Genomic DNA, 17486 nt, shown 5'->3' with positions numbered 1-17486 from the left:
CAGCATGGTGCTCTCAGACGAGGATGGCTCCTGCTCACATATGCTAGGGAGGGTAGCCTCTGTATGATCATGGGTGACATAATCTCTGGAATGTAGTATCTCCTTGACGCGTGCTGCAGGGCAGGATTTGGGGGCGAGAGATTTCCCGTTCGCTTCTTTATTTACCTCCCTATGTTTGGACTGCTTTGGTACATCCCACTAGTCTCTTTATTCATCGCAATTGATGACAAGGTAAAATTATGTCCTTACCTGTTAATTTTCTTTCCTTTAGTCATAGCAGATGAATCCAGAGCCCCACCCTGTTGCGGGGTTTTGTCACTCTCAGGCACGGTTTCAGCAAGCTTTTGGCTGAAATTGCATTCTCGAATTTGAAGCATCAGTGGTGCGGGTTGCACATGTAAGGGAATTAAATTGCATATGTGTCTTATGTTTCATATGTCTCATGCCTTTTATGTGCTTTACTTTGTGTTTTTAATTCAACTGCTTTGAGAAGACCTATACTGGTTGACCAGGAGACTGTGCATCCAAGATATACCCGAGGATAAATCAAGTGCTCTCTATCTCCACCTGCTGGTTGATGGATGTAATCCCACTAGTCTCTGGATTCATCTGCTGTGACTAAAGGAAAGAAAATTAAGGACATAATTTTACCTTATGCTTCTCCTGAAAGCCAAGACTACACGAATAGGTACTTTTGTGTGGATAATCTTATTTTAGAAAAGGAATAGCAGATTTTCTTGCTGGTGGAATATTTTTCCTAAGTCAAATTATCATATGAAGTTGCATTTTCTAAGTATAGTCTATTATCCCAGGACAAGCAGGCATGATATTCTCACACATGGGTGACGTCATCTACGGAGCCCCAGCGCGGACAGCTTTTCAAGCAAACTTGCTAGAAGTTTCAAGTTTGCACACTGCACCACGCATGTGCTAGCCTTCTCGCCACTAGAGGGCGCATCTCCACCTCGTGGTCCTCAGTCATTTTCATCCGCGGAGCCAGAAGCCCTGTGGATAATTTGTGCTCGTATTGCCTTCTGTCGCCGCGGCTGTGTGCGGAATTTCGACGCGGTCGCTGCGTTATTTGTGTTTTCTTTCTTTGTTTTCTTCTTTTTTCAAAAAAAAAAAAAATTCTAACTTTTCCGTGTGCTCCGGGGGCTCCCGGTAGCCGTGGCCGAGGAACCTCGTTTGTTCCCGGCCTTGTTTTGGGCCCATGTCCCGGCCCGTAACGGGATTTAAGAAGTGTGGTAGGTGTGATAGGCTTTTGTCCATCACTGACCCTCACAGGTGCTGCCTAAGGTGTTTGGGGCCCCATCACCCGACAGCATCGTGCCCTAAGTGTGCCACCTTCCAGAAACGGGCCCTTACTCATCGCAAGGCCCGTATGGCTGATCTCTTTGCCGTCGATGCCCCGACGGGGAAGGCCTCGAGCTCGGCCTCGGCTTCGGCCCCGGCCTCGACCTCGGCCTCGACTTCGGACCCCTCGGCTACCTCGAAGCAGGTTGCCTCGCAGAAGCAAGCCCCGGGTAAGTCTCCACTTCCTTCCTCAGTTTCATCTACCAGGAAGCCATCCTCGGGCTCTTCGTCGGCGGGACCGTTGGCCTCGGCCCAGCCCAAAATATCGAAGGGGTTAGCCCCGAGGGAATACTCGAAACCGAGGTCGCCCTCTGCGGAGCGCCCCCAGGTGTTGCCTCCGGGTCTCACGATCCCGGCGTTCCAGGAATTGCTTCGCACTTTAATTTCCTCGGAGCTCTCCGGGGCCATTGAGACTTTGCAGCAGGCTTCGGCCTCGACTTCGGTCTCTGCGGCCCCGCAGTTGGCGACCTCGGCCTCGGGCACCGGCCTTTCAGCGGCCGAAGCTCCCTCGGCCTCGACCTCGACGCTTCCCTCGGACCCGACCTCGGTGAGACAGCCTGAGGTCAGTGTGCGGTCCCGAGACAAGCAGCGCCGGGTACGCCAGATCTCCTCGTCCTCGTCCCCGAGGTCTTCACGGGGTTCATCGCCCTCGAGCAAGCCTCGGGCGAAGCACCGCCTCAAAAAGGCCAAGCGGTCTCGAGCCTCGCCTCTGAGGAGTCATCGCTCGACGACGCCCGAGGCCGGGGCTTTGCGTGTCGAGGAACTCCGCCTCGACAACCCCGATCTTTTACGGTCCCCGCTCCGGGAGTGTTCCCGTGCCTCCTCGCCGAGGCGGAAGGGACGGGCCTCCATACCCCGTACCCCGGGGGGTTCCCCAAGGGGGTCTCTTCGGCGGACTGTGTCCCCGACCCCTTCGAGGTCACGGGATCGTGCCTCTTGGGGTTCGGGGTCCGGAGGGCAGTTCGGGTATTCTCGCCAGGCCTCTCCCTTCGGCTCTGTTGAGAAGTCTCGGTCACCCTCTCCGCCTGCACGGACATCTTCTTTTTCAAAGTTTGTCCATGACATGGCGAAGGCTTTGGGGGTGGACCTGTCGGCAGGGTCACACTATACCAAAGAATTTTTGGAGGAACAGGATTCTCCTGCCCCTCAGCGGGAATCTCCCCGCCTCCCGCTTAACAAGGTCCTCCTTCAGACCTTGCTACGGAACCTTGAGACCCCTCTTACAGTGGCGGTAGTGCCCACCAAGATGGAATCCAAATACCGGACTCTTCCCCCTAAGGGGTTTGACAAGGGGCAACTCTCCCATCAGTCGCTCTTGGTAGAGTCGGCTCTTAAACGTTCGCAGCCTTCTAGAGTCTCGGCTGCTGTCCCCCCTGGGAGAGAGGGTCGGACCCTCGATAAATTCGGCCGTCGTCTGTATGCTAATTCCCAGATGGCCACGAGGGTCCTCAACTATGCTTTCGCCTATTCTTCCTACCTCAGATCCATGGTCAAGGATCTGCCAGATTTTCAGGGGGTGATCCCGGATTCACACAGGGATAAATTTGCCACTTTTGCGTCCAACCTGTCCCAGCTCAGATTCTATCTGTTTCATGCGGTATATGACGCCTTTGAGCTTGCCTCGAGGGTCTCGGCTTGTGCGGTAGCCATGCGCCGGCTGGCGTGGCTACGGACCCTCGAGATGGACCCCAACCTGCAGGAGCGATTGGCCAATCTACCCTGCGTCGGGTCGGAGTTGTTCGACGACTCCCTGGAGGCGGCTACCAAGAGGCTTTCTGACCAAGAGCGCTCTTTGGCGTCTCTGGTTCGTCCAAAGCCTAAGCCGTCGCCTCAGAGGCCTTTTAAACAGCCACCTAGGCGGTATCCTCAAAAATCGACACCGGCCTTTTCGAGACCTCCACCCCGTCGCCCAACCCAACAGGGTAGAGGGGGGCCCGCCAAGCCCGCTACGCAGGGGGCATCCAAGCCGGCGCCGTCCTTTTGACGGGATGAGCGGCCGGGGGCTGGCCCCCGCCGCCAGGTCGCCCAACCCCCTCCCCATCGGGGGTCGGCTCACGGCTTTTGCCAGGGCTTGGTCAGGGATTACGTCAGACGCATGGGTGCTCCGGACCGTCTCAGAGGGCTATTCGTTAAACTTCTCCAGGCAGCCTACAGACATGCCCCCCGGGGCGTGCCCGTCCAATCGAAGCCAGTTGACCCTTCTCCGAGAGGAAGCCAGGGCCTTGTTGAGCCTCCGGGCGGTCGAAAGGGTGCCTCTCGATCAGCAGGGCCGGGGATTTTATTCCCGTTACTTTTTGGTCCCGAAGAAGACCGGGGACTTGCGCCCCATTTTGGACCTCCGGAAGCTCAACAAGTTCCTGGTCAGGGAGAAGTTCCGTATGTTATCGCTTCCGATTCTGTATCCTCTATTGGACGAGGGGGACTGGATGTGCTCCCTCGATTTGAAGGAAGCGTACACCCATGTTCCGGTGCATCCCGACTTTCGGAAGTTTTTAAGATTTCAGGTCGGAGACTTGCACCTGCAGTACCGTGTACTACCCTTCGGTCTGGCTTCGTCCCCTCGGGTATTCACGAAATGCATGGTGGTGGTCGCGGCTGCTCTGCGCTCCCGGGGGTTGCAGGTCTTTCCCTATCTGGACGATTGGCTGATCAAGGCCCCGACAAGGGAAGGAGTTATTTCAGCGACCCAACAGACTATCACGCTTCTTCAGGGTCTAGGGTTCGAGGTGAACTTTCCCAAGTCTCACTTGCAGCCGACTCAATCCCTCCAGTTTATAGGGGCCGTGCTGGACACGGTTCTCCTCCGTGCCTTCCTCCCTTCTCCACGGCTGGAGGCCCTGCTTCGCTTGGGCCGGCAGGTTTCGCAACTGCAGGTAGTGTCGGCTCAACGTATGATGGTGCTTTTGGGGCACATGGCATCGACGGTCCAAGTGACACCTTTTGCTCGGTTGCATCTGAGGATTCCTCAGTGGACCTTGGCCTCGCAATGGCGTCAGGACCGCGACCCAGTATCTCGACGTTTGACTGTGACTCCGTCTTTCAGACGCTCGCTCCGTTGGTGGACCAACTCTACCAATCTGTCCGGGGGTTTGCTCTTTCGCGTCCCTCCGCATTGCAAGGTCCTGACCACGGACTCTTCGGAGTATGCGTGGGGGGCTCATCTAGACGGTTTACGAACGCAAGGCCTATGGTCGGCCACGGATCGTCGGTGTCACATCAACGTGTTGGAGCTTCGTGCCATTTATCTGGCTGCTCGGGCCTTCGGTCACCTCCTGCACGATCAAGTGGTTCTCGTTCGGACAGACAACCAGGTGGCCATGTATTACGTCAACAAGCAGGGGGGGACGGGCTCTTGGCCTCTGTGCCAGGAAGCCCTGCGACTTTGGACATGGGCCGTGTCTCAGAACATCTTCTTGCGGGAGCGGTTTACATTCAGGGGGAGCTGAATTGTCTGGCAGACAAACTCAGTCGTCCTTCTCCATGCCGCACGAGTTGGTCGCTGAACTCCCGGGTTTCTACGCGAAGTCTTCGACCGCTGGGGGACTCCTCAGGTGGATCTGTTTGCTTCACCCGAGACTCACCAAACTACCCCTCTACTGTTCTCGGTATGTACTCCCGGGACCGTCTCGAGGCCGATGCTTTTCTTCTCGACTGGGAGGGGAGGTTCCTTTATGCGTTCCCTCCTTTTCCTCTGATTTTGAGAACGCTGGTTCATCTAAAATCGACCAAAGCTACTATGATTCTCATTGCGCCCCGTTGGCCAAGACAGCACTGGTTCTCCCTGCTTCTTCTTCAACTCAGTGTCAGGGAGCCTCTGCTTCTGCCTGTCTTTCCCTCTCTGCTGTCTCAGAGTCGGGGTTCGCTGTTACATCCCAATCTTCATGTCGTTACATCTGACGGCTTGGGTTCCTTTCCCCTTGACTTCGATTCCTGTTTCTCAGTCAGTGCGGGAAATTTTGGAGGCCTCTCGCAAGATCTCGACTAGGCTTGTTATTCCCAGAAGTGGACAGATTTTCATCCTGGTGCTCCACGAACCACCTTGACCCGGGTTCAGTTCCAGTGTCTTCGGTGCTGGAATATCTGTTGCATCTGTCGAATTCTGGTCTGAAGACGACTTCCATTCGAGTGCATCTTAGTGCCATTGCTGCATTCCATCAACATCTCGAGGGTCGTTCCCTCTCTCTGCATCCTCTGGTTTCTCGTTTCATGAGGGGTCTTGTGAATGTTCATCCTCCTCTCAAGCCTCCTCCTGTAGTATGGGATCTTAATGTGGTCTTGGCTCAACTGATGAAACCTCCTTTTGAGCCGATAGATAAAGCTCTTCTTAAGTTTCTTACTTGGAAAGTAGTCTTTTTGATTGCGCTCACGTCCGCTCGTCGGATTAGCGAGCTACAGGCTTTGGTTGCGGATCCTCCTTTCACGGTGTTTCATCATGACAAGGTGGTTCTTCGCACCCATCCCAAATTTTTGCCTAAGGTTGTGTCTGATTTCCACCTCAATCAGTCCATTGTTCTTCCGGTATTTTTTCCGAAGCCCCATTCTCATCCTGGTGAAACGGCGCTTCACACGCTTGACTGTAAGAGGGCGTTGGCTTTTTATCTCCAACGTACTAAGTCTCATCGGAAGGTTCCTCAATTGTTTTTGTCCTTTGATCCTAATCGGGTAGGACATCCGGTTTCCAAGCGTACCTTATCCAACTGGTTAGCTGCTTGTATCTCTTTTTGCTACGCTCAGGCTGGTCTCCCGCTCTCGGGTCGAGTTACGGGGCACAAGGTCCGGGCGATGGCAGCTTCGGTTGCTTTCCTCCGTTCTACTCCTATGGAGGACATATGTAAAGCTGCCACCTGGTCTTCGGTTCATACGTTCACCTCCCACTACTGTCTGGACTCCTTGTCCAGGAGTGACGGCCGGTTTGGCCAGTCGGTGTTACGTAACCTGTTTTCCTAAATTGCCATCCTCCCACCTACCCTCTTTCTGGTTGGCTTGGAGGTCACCCATGTGTGAGAATATCATGCCTGCTTGTCCTGGGATAAAGCACAGTTACTTACCGTAACAGGTGTTATCCAGGGACAGCAGGCATATATTCTCACAACCCGCCCACCTCCCCGGGGATGGCTTTTCTTTGCTGGATATGGAACTGAGGACCACGAGGTGGAGATGCGCCCTCTAGTGGCGAGAAGGCTAGCACATGCGTGGTGCAGTGTGCAAACTTGAAACTTCTAGCAAGTTTGCTTGAAAAGCTGTCCGCGCTGGGGCTCCGTAGATGACGTCACCCATGTGTGAGAATATATGCCTGCTGTCCCTGGATAACACCTGTTACGGTAAGTAACTGTGCTATATTTGTAGTTTGTACATTTTTATATGCTAGATGAGGAAAGAAGGGCAGAGTTTACTAACAAGTTGAAAATGTTGGAGAAGTTTTTAATCTCCATTTTCTAAGTCTGAACAGACTTCTCTGTAGGCAAAGGCATTCAACAGAAATCGGCTATTGATGATAATGCTGCTTAACAAACATAAATCCCTTTTTGAGGAAAAAATTGTTAAATGAATCACAAATATTTTAGTATTTAGTTTCATATTAAATTATGACATTTCATTGTGCCTTACTTGCCTGTTACAGCATTGCAGCTTGGTTGCTACATGTTCCAGCTGAACGTGAATTTTTAAATGTTGATTCCTCAGGTGCCTGGATGTCTTAGGTTGTAGGGGTTGCAGAGATGGGTAACAAAATAACGAAAACAAAATTGAGCTTCCTGAAGATTTGAAAGCATGAGCCTAGAGCAAAAAGCGGCGAAAGCCTCTCTCACCAAGGAAAGTCGTCGACGCTAATGGTTTTTCTTATTTCACAGCTACCTTAATGATACGGACCGTATTTTCAGCAGCAGGTTATCTGCCAACTCAACAGGACGTGCTGCGAGTCCGAGTGCCTACAACTGGCATCATTGAGTATCCATTTGATCTGGAGAATATTGTCTTCGGGTACTGAGTGCAGCTGGTTGTATGTTTCCCAGTGAGTGCAACTTGTGTCTTCCTTGCGTTTCATAACCTTGCACTTAAAAAGGAAAAAAAGTTGGCCCCTTGCTCACAAGATGTCTAACAAAAAATTTCATACAAAAATTTATATAACCGATTTATACATCTGCTCTTGTGGGGGAGGGGAGTTTCCCCTTTTGTTCCAGATACTTTATTTAAAATTATCCATATTTGGAAATGTTGTTTTAGATTAATGTTGGGATGCACGTTTTTGAAACAACCCAAATCTCAAGGTTTCGAAACACTAGGGGGCTCCTTTTACAAAGCTGCAATAGCGTTTTTAGCGCACGCAGAATTTTAGCACGCGCTAAACCCTGCGCTAAGCAGCTAGAGCTAACGCCAGCTCAATGCTGGCGTTAGCGTCTAGCGCGCGGGGTAATTTAGGTAGTGCAGCTTTGTTAAAGGAGCCCTAGGAAAACATACCTTGAATCCCTGGGAAAAAGCTATAGGCGCAGTTTCATGACATTTAGGACAGTCGAAATCCCCTGTCCAAGTTCAGTAGCCCTTCCATGCGGCTCTTAAGGTCAGTGGTGTACAGGTTCATACGAGGGAGATGCCACAAAGTTCAGGCAGAGAAAAATGGTGCTTTATCCTCCATCCTACCTCTTTCTTGGACTGTTCTCCCCTCTCCCTTCTCTTTCCTTCCCCCTGTGGGATTATGGTGTCACTGTCTTGCATTCCTGTTGTTTCTCCCTGTCTGTAGCTATCTTAACGACCTGGACCGTATAGCAGATCCTGCCTATCTACCCTCCCAACAAGATGTGCTTAGAGTTCGAGTCCCAACAACAGGGATCATTGAATACCCCTTCGACTTACAAAGCGTCATTTTCAGGTAGAAAACAAGTTGATGGCACCCAATCGTATATACTGGTATTTATTTTTTTGTACTGCTGATACAAAAACGTTCAATGTATACAAATATTTTTCTTTTTTAAAACATTGGATTAGGTTTGGGTTTTTTTTTTTTAAACTTCCCCCCCCCCCATCAGCTTTACTGCTGTGAGTGGTCATCAGCTTAAGTCAGTGGCATAGTAAGAGGGGTGTGGGGGAGAAGGGTCCGGTCTGCCCTGGGCGCAGTCTTCCTAAGGGCGCAGCACCCCTCCTCCTCTTTACTTCCCACTCCTCACTGCGTGCACCTCTTGCCTTCTGCAGTACCTTTTTTTACTTCCCCGGCGCAAGGTTGCTGCCCACGTCAGCATTGGCGTTCTGTGTGACATCACTTCCAGGTCCCATGCCCAGGAAGTGACATCAGAGGGCACGGAGACACTGACATGGGCATGTTGCTCTTGCCGGAGAAGTTCAAAAGGTGCGGAGAAAGGGGAGGGTGGGGAGGGGCGCTGCCGCCTCTTTCTAGGCCACTGGCTTACGTAGATCGCATAACATAGATTAAATATTGTAATTACAGAGATTTGGTCCAAGTGTAGATTTTTAAAATACGCCTATATGTTGATTAAAATGTAAACCAGTAGTTTAATCTCGGTAATCTGTAGCCTCTATAATTGTTCATGGGTATGCATGCTTAAATGTAATGAAAAGATAGAAAACCAGTCTTCACAAAATGTGAATAGAATAATTGTGGAGCATTGCAGCTAGAACTTATGTGGTGTTTGTTAACCTTGCAGAATGGTGGATGTAGGAGGCCAGCGATCAGAAAGAAGAAAATGGATACACTGCTTTGAAAACGTCACATCAATCATGTTTCTAGTTGCCCTTAGTGAATATGATCAAGTGCTTGTGGAGTCAGACAATGAGGTAAGCACCCAGCCGAAAGCAGGTGAGGAGTGTACCTGATCAGTGGCTGGCATGGGAAATATTTTAATCCCTAACACTATAGGGAAATTATGCCTGTGCAGTCTAAAAGCCATGCAGCATTAATAGGATTCATAATATTGATTATTTTTTTGCATTTTGTATGTAGGCTTATAGGGTCACTATGCCATAGTGTGTAGAGCAGTGTATCGCAAACTGTGTGCCTCCTGAGATTTCTGGTGTGCCGCAACACACTTGGGAGGAGGAGAATTGTCCACGCCGGCTGACTGCCTATAGGACGTGCCTCTCGTGGCGAGAGGCACGTCCTGTAGGAAGTCAGCCAGCACAGCTGACTCTCCTCCTGTCCGGCGTCTCTCCTCTTCTTCCCGCACCTCTCGGATCCCTGTAACGGTAGGGTCGAGGTCCAGAGGGGCCTTCGCGCATGAGCGGATGATCACGCGATGACATCATCATGTCGACTTCCGGATGCCTTCCAGCCAGGGTACTGGATTTTTGTGTGCCTCCAGCCGGAAAAGTTTGCGAGACACTGGTGTAGAGTCTAAGAGCAAAGAAACTTTCAGAGGCATGGCTGAGTTTTGACATGAGCATTTAGAATTAGCTTGTTTCCCTGAAAATAAGACAGTGTCTTATATTAATTTTGTGCCCAAAAATCGCACTAGGTCTTACTTTCAGAGTAGGTCTTATTTTTTTTCATGTACTTGATCATCTCTCCCTTCCTCTCCTTCACCCCAGTTCTCCTTCCTTCCCATCCCTCGTGCAGCAGAACCCTTGCCCAGCTTCTATCTTTTCCTCCCTCCCATTTCTCATGCAGCAGAACCCTTGAGCAGCCCGCCCTCGCTGCGCCATCCTTCCATCTCTCTCTCCCATCCGAACCCCACCGACCGCGAGTCCTACATACCTCCCTCCAGAGCAGCGTCGGCAGCACTCTAAACAGGCTTCGTGGCCTTCTCCCACCGGGGCCTTCCGTGTGCCACATTTCTGATGACATCATCAGTGATGCGGCACAGGGAATGTCCTGGAGGGATAAGGCCATGAAGCAGCCTGTTTAGAGTGCTACCGACGCTACTCTAGAGGGAGGTATGTAGGGCTTGCAGTCGGCGGGGTTCAGATGGGAGGGTCAGCAGAGGTTCGGCTGCGCAGTGAGGGCGGGGGAAGCGCTGCTGCCGTCAAATCCAGGGACAAGAGCTTATTTTTGGGGTAGGGTTTATATTAAGATCTATCCCAAAAATTATGCTAGGGCTTATTTTTGGGAAAACACGGTACTATTAATTATTTCTATAGCGCTACCAGATGTACACAGCACTGTACAGAGTCATAAAGAAGACAGTCCCTGCTTGAAAGAGCTTACAGTCTAAGCAAATAGGATGTTTTGGATGCAGTTTAGGGGGCCAGTTAATCTGCTGGCTAGGTTGGTGGGCAGTGGGGAGTAGGGTTATGGATTGAAGGCTATATCAAAAAGGTGGGTTTTCAGTCAGCTTTTAAACAAGGTCATAAAAGAGTTATCTTTTGATCTAACATCCCCATGCTTTAATGCTAACTAGAGAATGATACAGGGACAAATTTTTCCCATCCCCACGAGTTTTATCCCTATCCCTGTCCCTGCCCCATTCCTTAAGCTCTGCTTTAACCACACAAGCCTCAAACACTTATGATTTTAAAGTATTTGAGGCTTGTGCAGATGAGGACAGGAGCATGAAGGAATGGGGTAGGGATAGGAAAAAGAACTTGACGGGACGTGAAAATGAGTTCCCACGGGGATGGGGAAAAATTTGTCCCCGTGTTATTCTCCAATGCCAAGGTTGCCCTGGCCAGGTCCTCCGCCAGACTACAGGGCTTGGTTGATATCTGGACCCACAAGACCAGGAATAAAGTGTTGTACAAGTAAGTAGCCTGGAGGGACATGAAAGCCAACAGTGGATTTTTTTATTTTTATTTTTTCATTAATAGGGTGGTTTGGGGATTATTTTGTATTTTTTTATGGTTTTTCTTTTTTCGGTGGTGGGGGGAGAGGGATAATATCAGCAGTGCACAACATGGGAATTATTATTTTTTTTTTCACATAAAGGGCTCCTTTTACAAAGGCGCGTTAGGGCCTTAACACGCGGAATAGCGCACGCTAAAATGTCACTCACGCTAGCGGCTACCGCCTCCTCTTGAGTAGGCGGTAGTTTTTCAGCTAGCGCGCGCTAATCCGGTACGTGCGCTAAAAACACTAGCGCACCTTCGTAAAATGAGCCCAAAGGGTGCTATGAAACGTGAATTTCAACCCAGTAACTGAATCTTCAAAGTTTATATTTTTCCACAGAATTTGAATCTATGCAATATTTTTATTAAGAGAGTGAGTTGGGGTGAGTAATAACAAAAGTTAAGGGAACTTCAGCTATAGAACTGATACATCCGGAGTTACTCTCTGAAAACTCATGAAGACTTGAATTTGTATATTCTAAATAAGTGAAAAATTGCAGCTGTCACCAGGTTGACTTTGTTTTTCAGTAGACAATAGGACCCATATTCTGTAAACGGCGCCAGTTTTTAAGGTCCAGTATGTGCCCTACGAGCACCTAAACTAATGGCTCTTTTTACTAAGCTGCGATAGCGGTTTTAGCGCGCGCAGAATTGCCGTGCACGCTAGACGCTAATGTCAGCATTGAGCTGGCGTTAGTTCTAGCCGTGCAGCGTGGATTTAGCGTGCGCTGAAAACGCTATCGCAGCTTAGTAAAAGGAACCCTAAGTGGCAAACGCCATTTAAATGCCATTTTAAACTGATTTTCAAGGCACTGTGAAGCGCCCATAGAGGGGCAATTCACATCAAAGGTAGGTACTGAAAGTAAAGACCTTGAAAGCCCTGGCCTACATTTCCGGCCTGTACTTTTGCCGGAGGCGCAATTCTCTAAAAGGCGCCGTTGCCCGATTGACACGTGATCAGCGGTCGCTTTTTAGGCGACCGCTGACAATGGTGCCATTTAGAGAATCCATGCTTGGGTGTATAAAAGAATTGATGCATTTGTTAAGAGGATTTGTTGTAATAAATATGACCTAGTGCCAGGGCAGTCCATAGACAGAGCTGGGAGTTATCTGGGCACCACCATCCATATTTAGTGATGATACCCAGGTAGTTACTTGGTTAACTTAGGACAGCAAAAAGGCTGGATATGAATAAGAACAAGCACCAATATCTGGGTTTAATTTAGCCAGTGGCAGCTAGCAGCTGAGCACTGATGTGATTAAAAATATTTGAAAAATAAAACCTTATTCATTTAACCTTTTAAATTTCCAACCCAGCTTCTTTCCTATTTTCACAGCAAAAAGCAGCTAAATAGAATAAATATTTAGTCTATCCTATGAGGCTGCAAGCAAAAAAGTGAGGAAGGCATATTCAAATTTTGATGATGCCTACTAAGGGATGATTGACTGGATTTGCTGCTCACAAATGGAGGAAGTTGTGTCTTTTATGTCTGGGTGGGGGAGGGGGAGCAGCATTCTCGACATGGTGAGGTTTGATATAAAAGTTAGTTCGAGTCTAGACACACCAGACATAAAGTTCTGTATTTCAAACACACTGACTTCACTGAAATAGGGAAATACCCAAAGGAGTTGCTGGCAGGATATAGCATAGTGATGTTTTTTTTGTTGAGGGGGGGGGGGTTTCCAAGAAATTTTATTGACATTTTGGCAAAATACAAAACGGGAATAAACAACAAAAGACATTCCAGCACTAAGAATGAAGAAAAAGACTTAAAACTTTTATCAATTCAATAATTGTTACACAATAGAGACAAATATATACAGTGGTGCCTCACACAACGAACTTAATTCGTTCCAGGAGCAAGTTTGTTATGCGAAAAGTTCGTTATGTGAAACGCGTTTTCCCATAACAATACATGTTAAAAAAAATAATTCGTTCTGCAGCATAAAATATGCTAAGATGACATAAAAAAAGATAAATTTGTCAAAATGGTGAAAATGGTGGTCTTGCTGAGGCCAAACTCTTTGACGAGGTCACACTGTTTTACCCCACATTCATTCCTAATTATTTCCCGTTTCATTTCAACAGAAATCACCTTCCTGCTTTTTTTAGAAGCCATGATATATAAAAAATATTGAGTTTATCTTAAAAGGACGACTGTATACAGTGAGAGAGGGCAGTTAAGCGCAGTGACTAACGACTGCCTGCAGTGCCTGCGCGGAAGGATGCAATACATCGGCAGCTCGGGCGACTTCGTTGTGTGAAACGAAGTTCGTTGTGTGAAACGAAGTTCGTTGTGTGAAACGAAGTTCGTTGTGTGAAGTTCGTTGTGTGAAACGAAGTTCGTTGTGTGAATCAAGACATGAAGTTCGTTGTGTGCAGCGTTCGTTGTGTGAGGCGTTCGTTATGCGAGGCACCACTGTACTCCAAACCATTCAATATACTACTATACAAGAGCTATAAGGAGATGGAAAGATGAAATAAGAAGAAAAGCAGGAAGGGGAGGGGAAAAGAGCATAGTGGTTAGAGCTATAGTCTCAGCACCCTGAGGTTGTGGGTTCAAACCCCATGCTGCTCCTAGTGACCCTGGGCAAGTCACTTAATCCTCCACTGCCCCAGGTACATTGGATAAACTGTGAGCCCGCCGGATAGGGAAAATGCTGGAGTACCTGAAAATAAGCTGCTTAGGGAAAGGGAATGGGGCCTTTTTTGTGGCTTTGGCATTCAAAGTTGACATTCACAGCGTTGGGCACTGAAGGATTGAGTGACTCACCCAGGGTCGCAAGGAGCAAGGATTCGATCTCACAACCTCTGAGTACAGAGGCAGCAGCTCTACTAATGAGCCACTCCTTCCACCTAGGCCAGGGATAGGCAATTCCGGTCCTTGAGAGCCGGAGCCAGGTCAGGTTTTCAGGATATCCACAATAAATATGCATGGGATAGATTTGCATCTCTTGCATCTCAAGGAGGCAGTGCATGCAAATCTATCTCATACATATTCATTGTGGATATTCTGAAAACCTGGCTTGGCTCCGGCTCTCGAGGACCAGAATTGCCTACCCCTGACCTAGGCTATAAGCGGTATATAAATGCAAAAAAAAAAAAAATGTAAGGAACAAGGGCCAGCAAATGCCACGCAGCCCATTCAGAACCTAAGGGGTGCGTTATACTCGTTGTGCCAAGACTTGTTATGAATCTTTGTAAAAGGGGCCCTTAATATGTTTCCAGTGATGTAGTAAGGTGTGGGCAGGGGGAGGCGGTCCACCCTGAGTGCCGTCTCTGCTCCTTCCCCACTCTCACTGCCGCATGTGTATGCCGCCCCCTTTCCCCCCATACCTCTGTGATGTTCCTGGCGTGAGCAGCAGCCCGCAACCTGCTGTCGCACCAGCATTGGCTCTTCCTCTGACGCTATTTCCTGGACCCGCACCTAGGAAGTGACGTTGGAGGAAGAGCCGACGCTGATGTGACAGCAACTTGGGGGTTGCTGTGCGCACCGGGAATGTCACATAGGTAGGGGGGAAGGTAAGGGGCGCATGTGGCAGGAGGGGTTGGGGAAGGAGTGGGTGGAGGTGGGGGGGGCAGAGAAGAGTGCGGGGGAGGGGTGCCTCTCACCCTCATTACGCCACTGTATGTTTCTATATATTGCCTCAGGTATGTGTTGCCTTGAGGTGGTGGTATGCTGCAGGAATATAGAAACTTTGATATTAGATTGTAAGCTCTTCTGAGCAGGGACTGTCTATTTTATGTTAAAATGTACAGCGCTGCATACGCCTTTTCAGCGCTATAGAAATAATAAATAGTAGTAGTAGATATGAATATTCAGATAGATTTTATCACTGGGAATAGTCATGGGAGGAGAATTAGGCTGTCATAGAGGGCAGTGGCATAGCTAGCGTAAGTGGTGCCTGGGGTGGTAGCACCCCTCCCCCTTCCCTTCCCTCGTACCTCTTTAATTTTCCTGGTACAAGGAGCGTCACGAACTTGCTGCCTGCATCATATCTGCTCTCCCTCTGATGTCACTTATATGCACTGGACCCGGAAGTGACGTCAGAGGGAGCCGACCCCAGTGCAAGAGTTCATGATGCTGCTCGTTCTGAGAAAATTGAAGAGGTATGAGAGAAAGGAAGGGGTGCATGTGTGCTGCAGGGGGGGGGGCAGAGAGGAGGACGGGTGCCGGTGCCCCCACCAAGACAGCACTCGGGGCAGACCGCTCCCCCTCCCCCTTTTTTTACACCACTAATAGAGGGCAAATTGTCTTTTGCCTCCTTTTTTTGCCAGGCATTTAAAAGGAAACATGGTTCTGAGAGGCTGCTGCCTGGGTTCTGGCTTAGTTCTTGATTACTGTTCTCGCCATCCTAAAACAGGTAGTAAGCTTAAATTGGGGCCTAGAAAGTTAACCAGTAGAGGTAGTAGAGAGATGACGTGGTGAGGCCTAGAGAGATGACGTTCCAGATTTTGTGAAAAGAGCCTTCCTAGTTCTGAAAACTCACCTGATGGTTAGCGTCATAGAGTTTAGGGTCCTCGCAGTCGAGCGTCCTGCAGGATTGAGCAAGCTAGGTAGAAGCCCATGGGAGCAAGTATATTCTTTAGGAGGGGGAAGAGCCTAATTGGATGTACCCCTTGGGTTTAAGGAACCTTGTGAGTGACTTGGAGCAAGGAGATGTTTTGAGGTGACTTGGAGGCTACTAGGTGAAATTTCCTGGTTGTGAGAGAAGAAAGAAAGCTTATATTGTCTGTATCGGAATTCAAGAAAGCATGGGGCAGGCATATGGGAAGAGGAGGTAGTGGATGATATGGATGGGCAAACTAGATGGGCCATATATGGCCTTTATCTGCCTTCTTTTTCTATATCTTGCAGATCAGAAATGTAGATCTGACTGTAAGCCCAGAAAAAGAAGATTGCTAGCAGCACAAGCAAGGAAGACTCTGGGGAGGAGTGCTAGGAAGTTTTCAAGTTTCTGCTGCTATTTGTCGGTCTGTCTTTTTTTTTTTTTTTTTTCTGTGAAGATAACAGCTTTACTCAGTTTTTATATGATTTTATTTTATTTTATTTTTTAAAATTCTTTATTGATTTTCCAAACTACAATAGTGCAATTACAGATAAATGACATACATTTAGTCAGCAAAAGCATATTCAACTTACAGATATTCATAACCAAACCATTTACTCCCATCCACCTATCCACCCAATGATTATTCAATAGAACACAGAAACATAGATTTTCCCAATAGCCTTACCCTATTCTAATTAATAATGCCCTCCCATCCTCCCACCCACCCCAAATATAAATACTCAGAGGTCAAAATTAGGACAGAAATATCCCCCCACCCTTCCCTGGATGTGTACGAAAATAAACAAACTAACTCATAATCAAAGACCTACTATAGTGAAATAATATATGATGTCAACGGGCCCCAAAGCAATTTAAATAAATTACTGTGCCCCCAAACTATCAGCATTCATTTTTTCATATCTATAGCTGGAGCATAAATTTGCCCACCAGAAAGGGAAATTTAGGCGGTCGTAGTTCTTCCAATTACGGGTAACCATCTGCATGGCTATCCCGGTCATTATTAGGAAAACACGGCATTTATATCGATCCTTAGGGGGGTTTAGCATGTAATAACGTTCCACATATGACCACCTCATATGTCAGTGGAATTGATGATTTCAATATGTTGTTAATCTTACCCCATATTGACCTCCAAAAATTAAGTATCAAAGGACAATAGAACAACAGATGATCCAGAGTCCCTATGTCCAGATGACAGTGCCAGCATCTATTAGATTTAGAACTGTCTAACTTATGTAACCTAACAGGGATCCAAAAAGATCTATGTAACAGAAAAAAACATGTTTGTCTCATAGAAGAGCTTTACTCAGTTTTTATGTATACAGCCCAAATTTGAACTGTTCCTGATCTCATCGTGGTAAGAATAAAGAGAGGGAGCATCCAATAAGAGTCGAGCATTGAAGCTTTTCTCTCCTCCTTCCCTTTTCCATATACACCATAGGGGCCCAGGAATCTGGTACACACAGACTTTCTAATTGCATCCATTTCAAAACTGTTTGTTTTGGGTCAGTTACTGTAAATTCCCTCACTGACAGGTGTACTATTAAAAGATATACGTATAGATATATATACTATATACACAGCTGAGGCAGCTGAAGGCTGTATGCACAATACAGGATTGCATTCCAAATAAACTTTTCATTGTAACATGTAGGCTGTAAATATATAAAGTGTACATGATGGTAGTGGATCAAATATGAGGACAAAGTCAACAAAGTTCTCTGGCAGCATTACAATGCACATTCTAAAGGGACAATTTTTTTTTTTTTTTAAAGTTATGCATTTTGATA

At 48.1% G+C, this 17486-nt stretch overlaps 1 protein-coding gene across 1 annotated transcript in view; it reads left to right on the top strand.

The window, feature by feature from the left end:
- Positions 1-17486, top strand: part of LOC117351589 (guanine nucleotide-binding protein G(q) subunit alpha) — a 246120-nt gene that overhangs the window by 179607 nt on the left and 49027 nt on the right. Inside the window, exons 4-5 of the mRNA XM_033927084.1 lie at positions 8090-8218; positions 9009-9138. Of these exons, the coding sequence (XP_033782975.1) occupies positions 8090-8218; positions 9009-9138 (259 nt within the window). The remainder of the gene's footprint in view (positions 1-8089; positions 8219-9008; positions 9139-17486) is intronic.

Source organism: Geotrypetes seraphini, chromosome 1 (assembly GCF_902459505.1).
Source record: "Geotrypetes seraphini chromosome 1, aGeoSer1.1, whole genome shotgun sequence".
NCBI lineage: Eukaryota > Metazoa > Chordata > Amphibia > Gymnophiona > Dermophiidae > Geotrypetes > Geotrypetes seraphini.
Note: the sequence above shows the minus strand (reverse complement) of the source record. Positions and strands in the feature narration are given on the sequence as shown.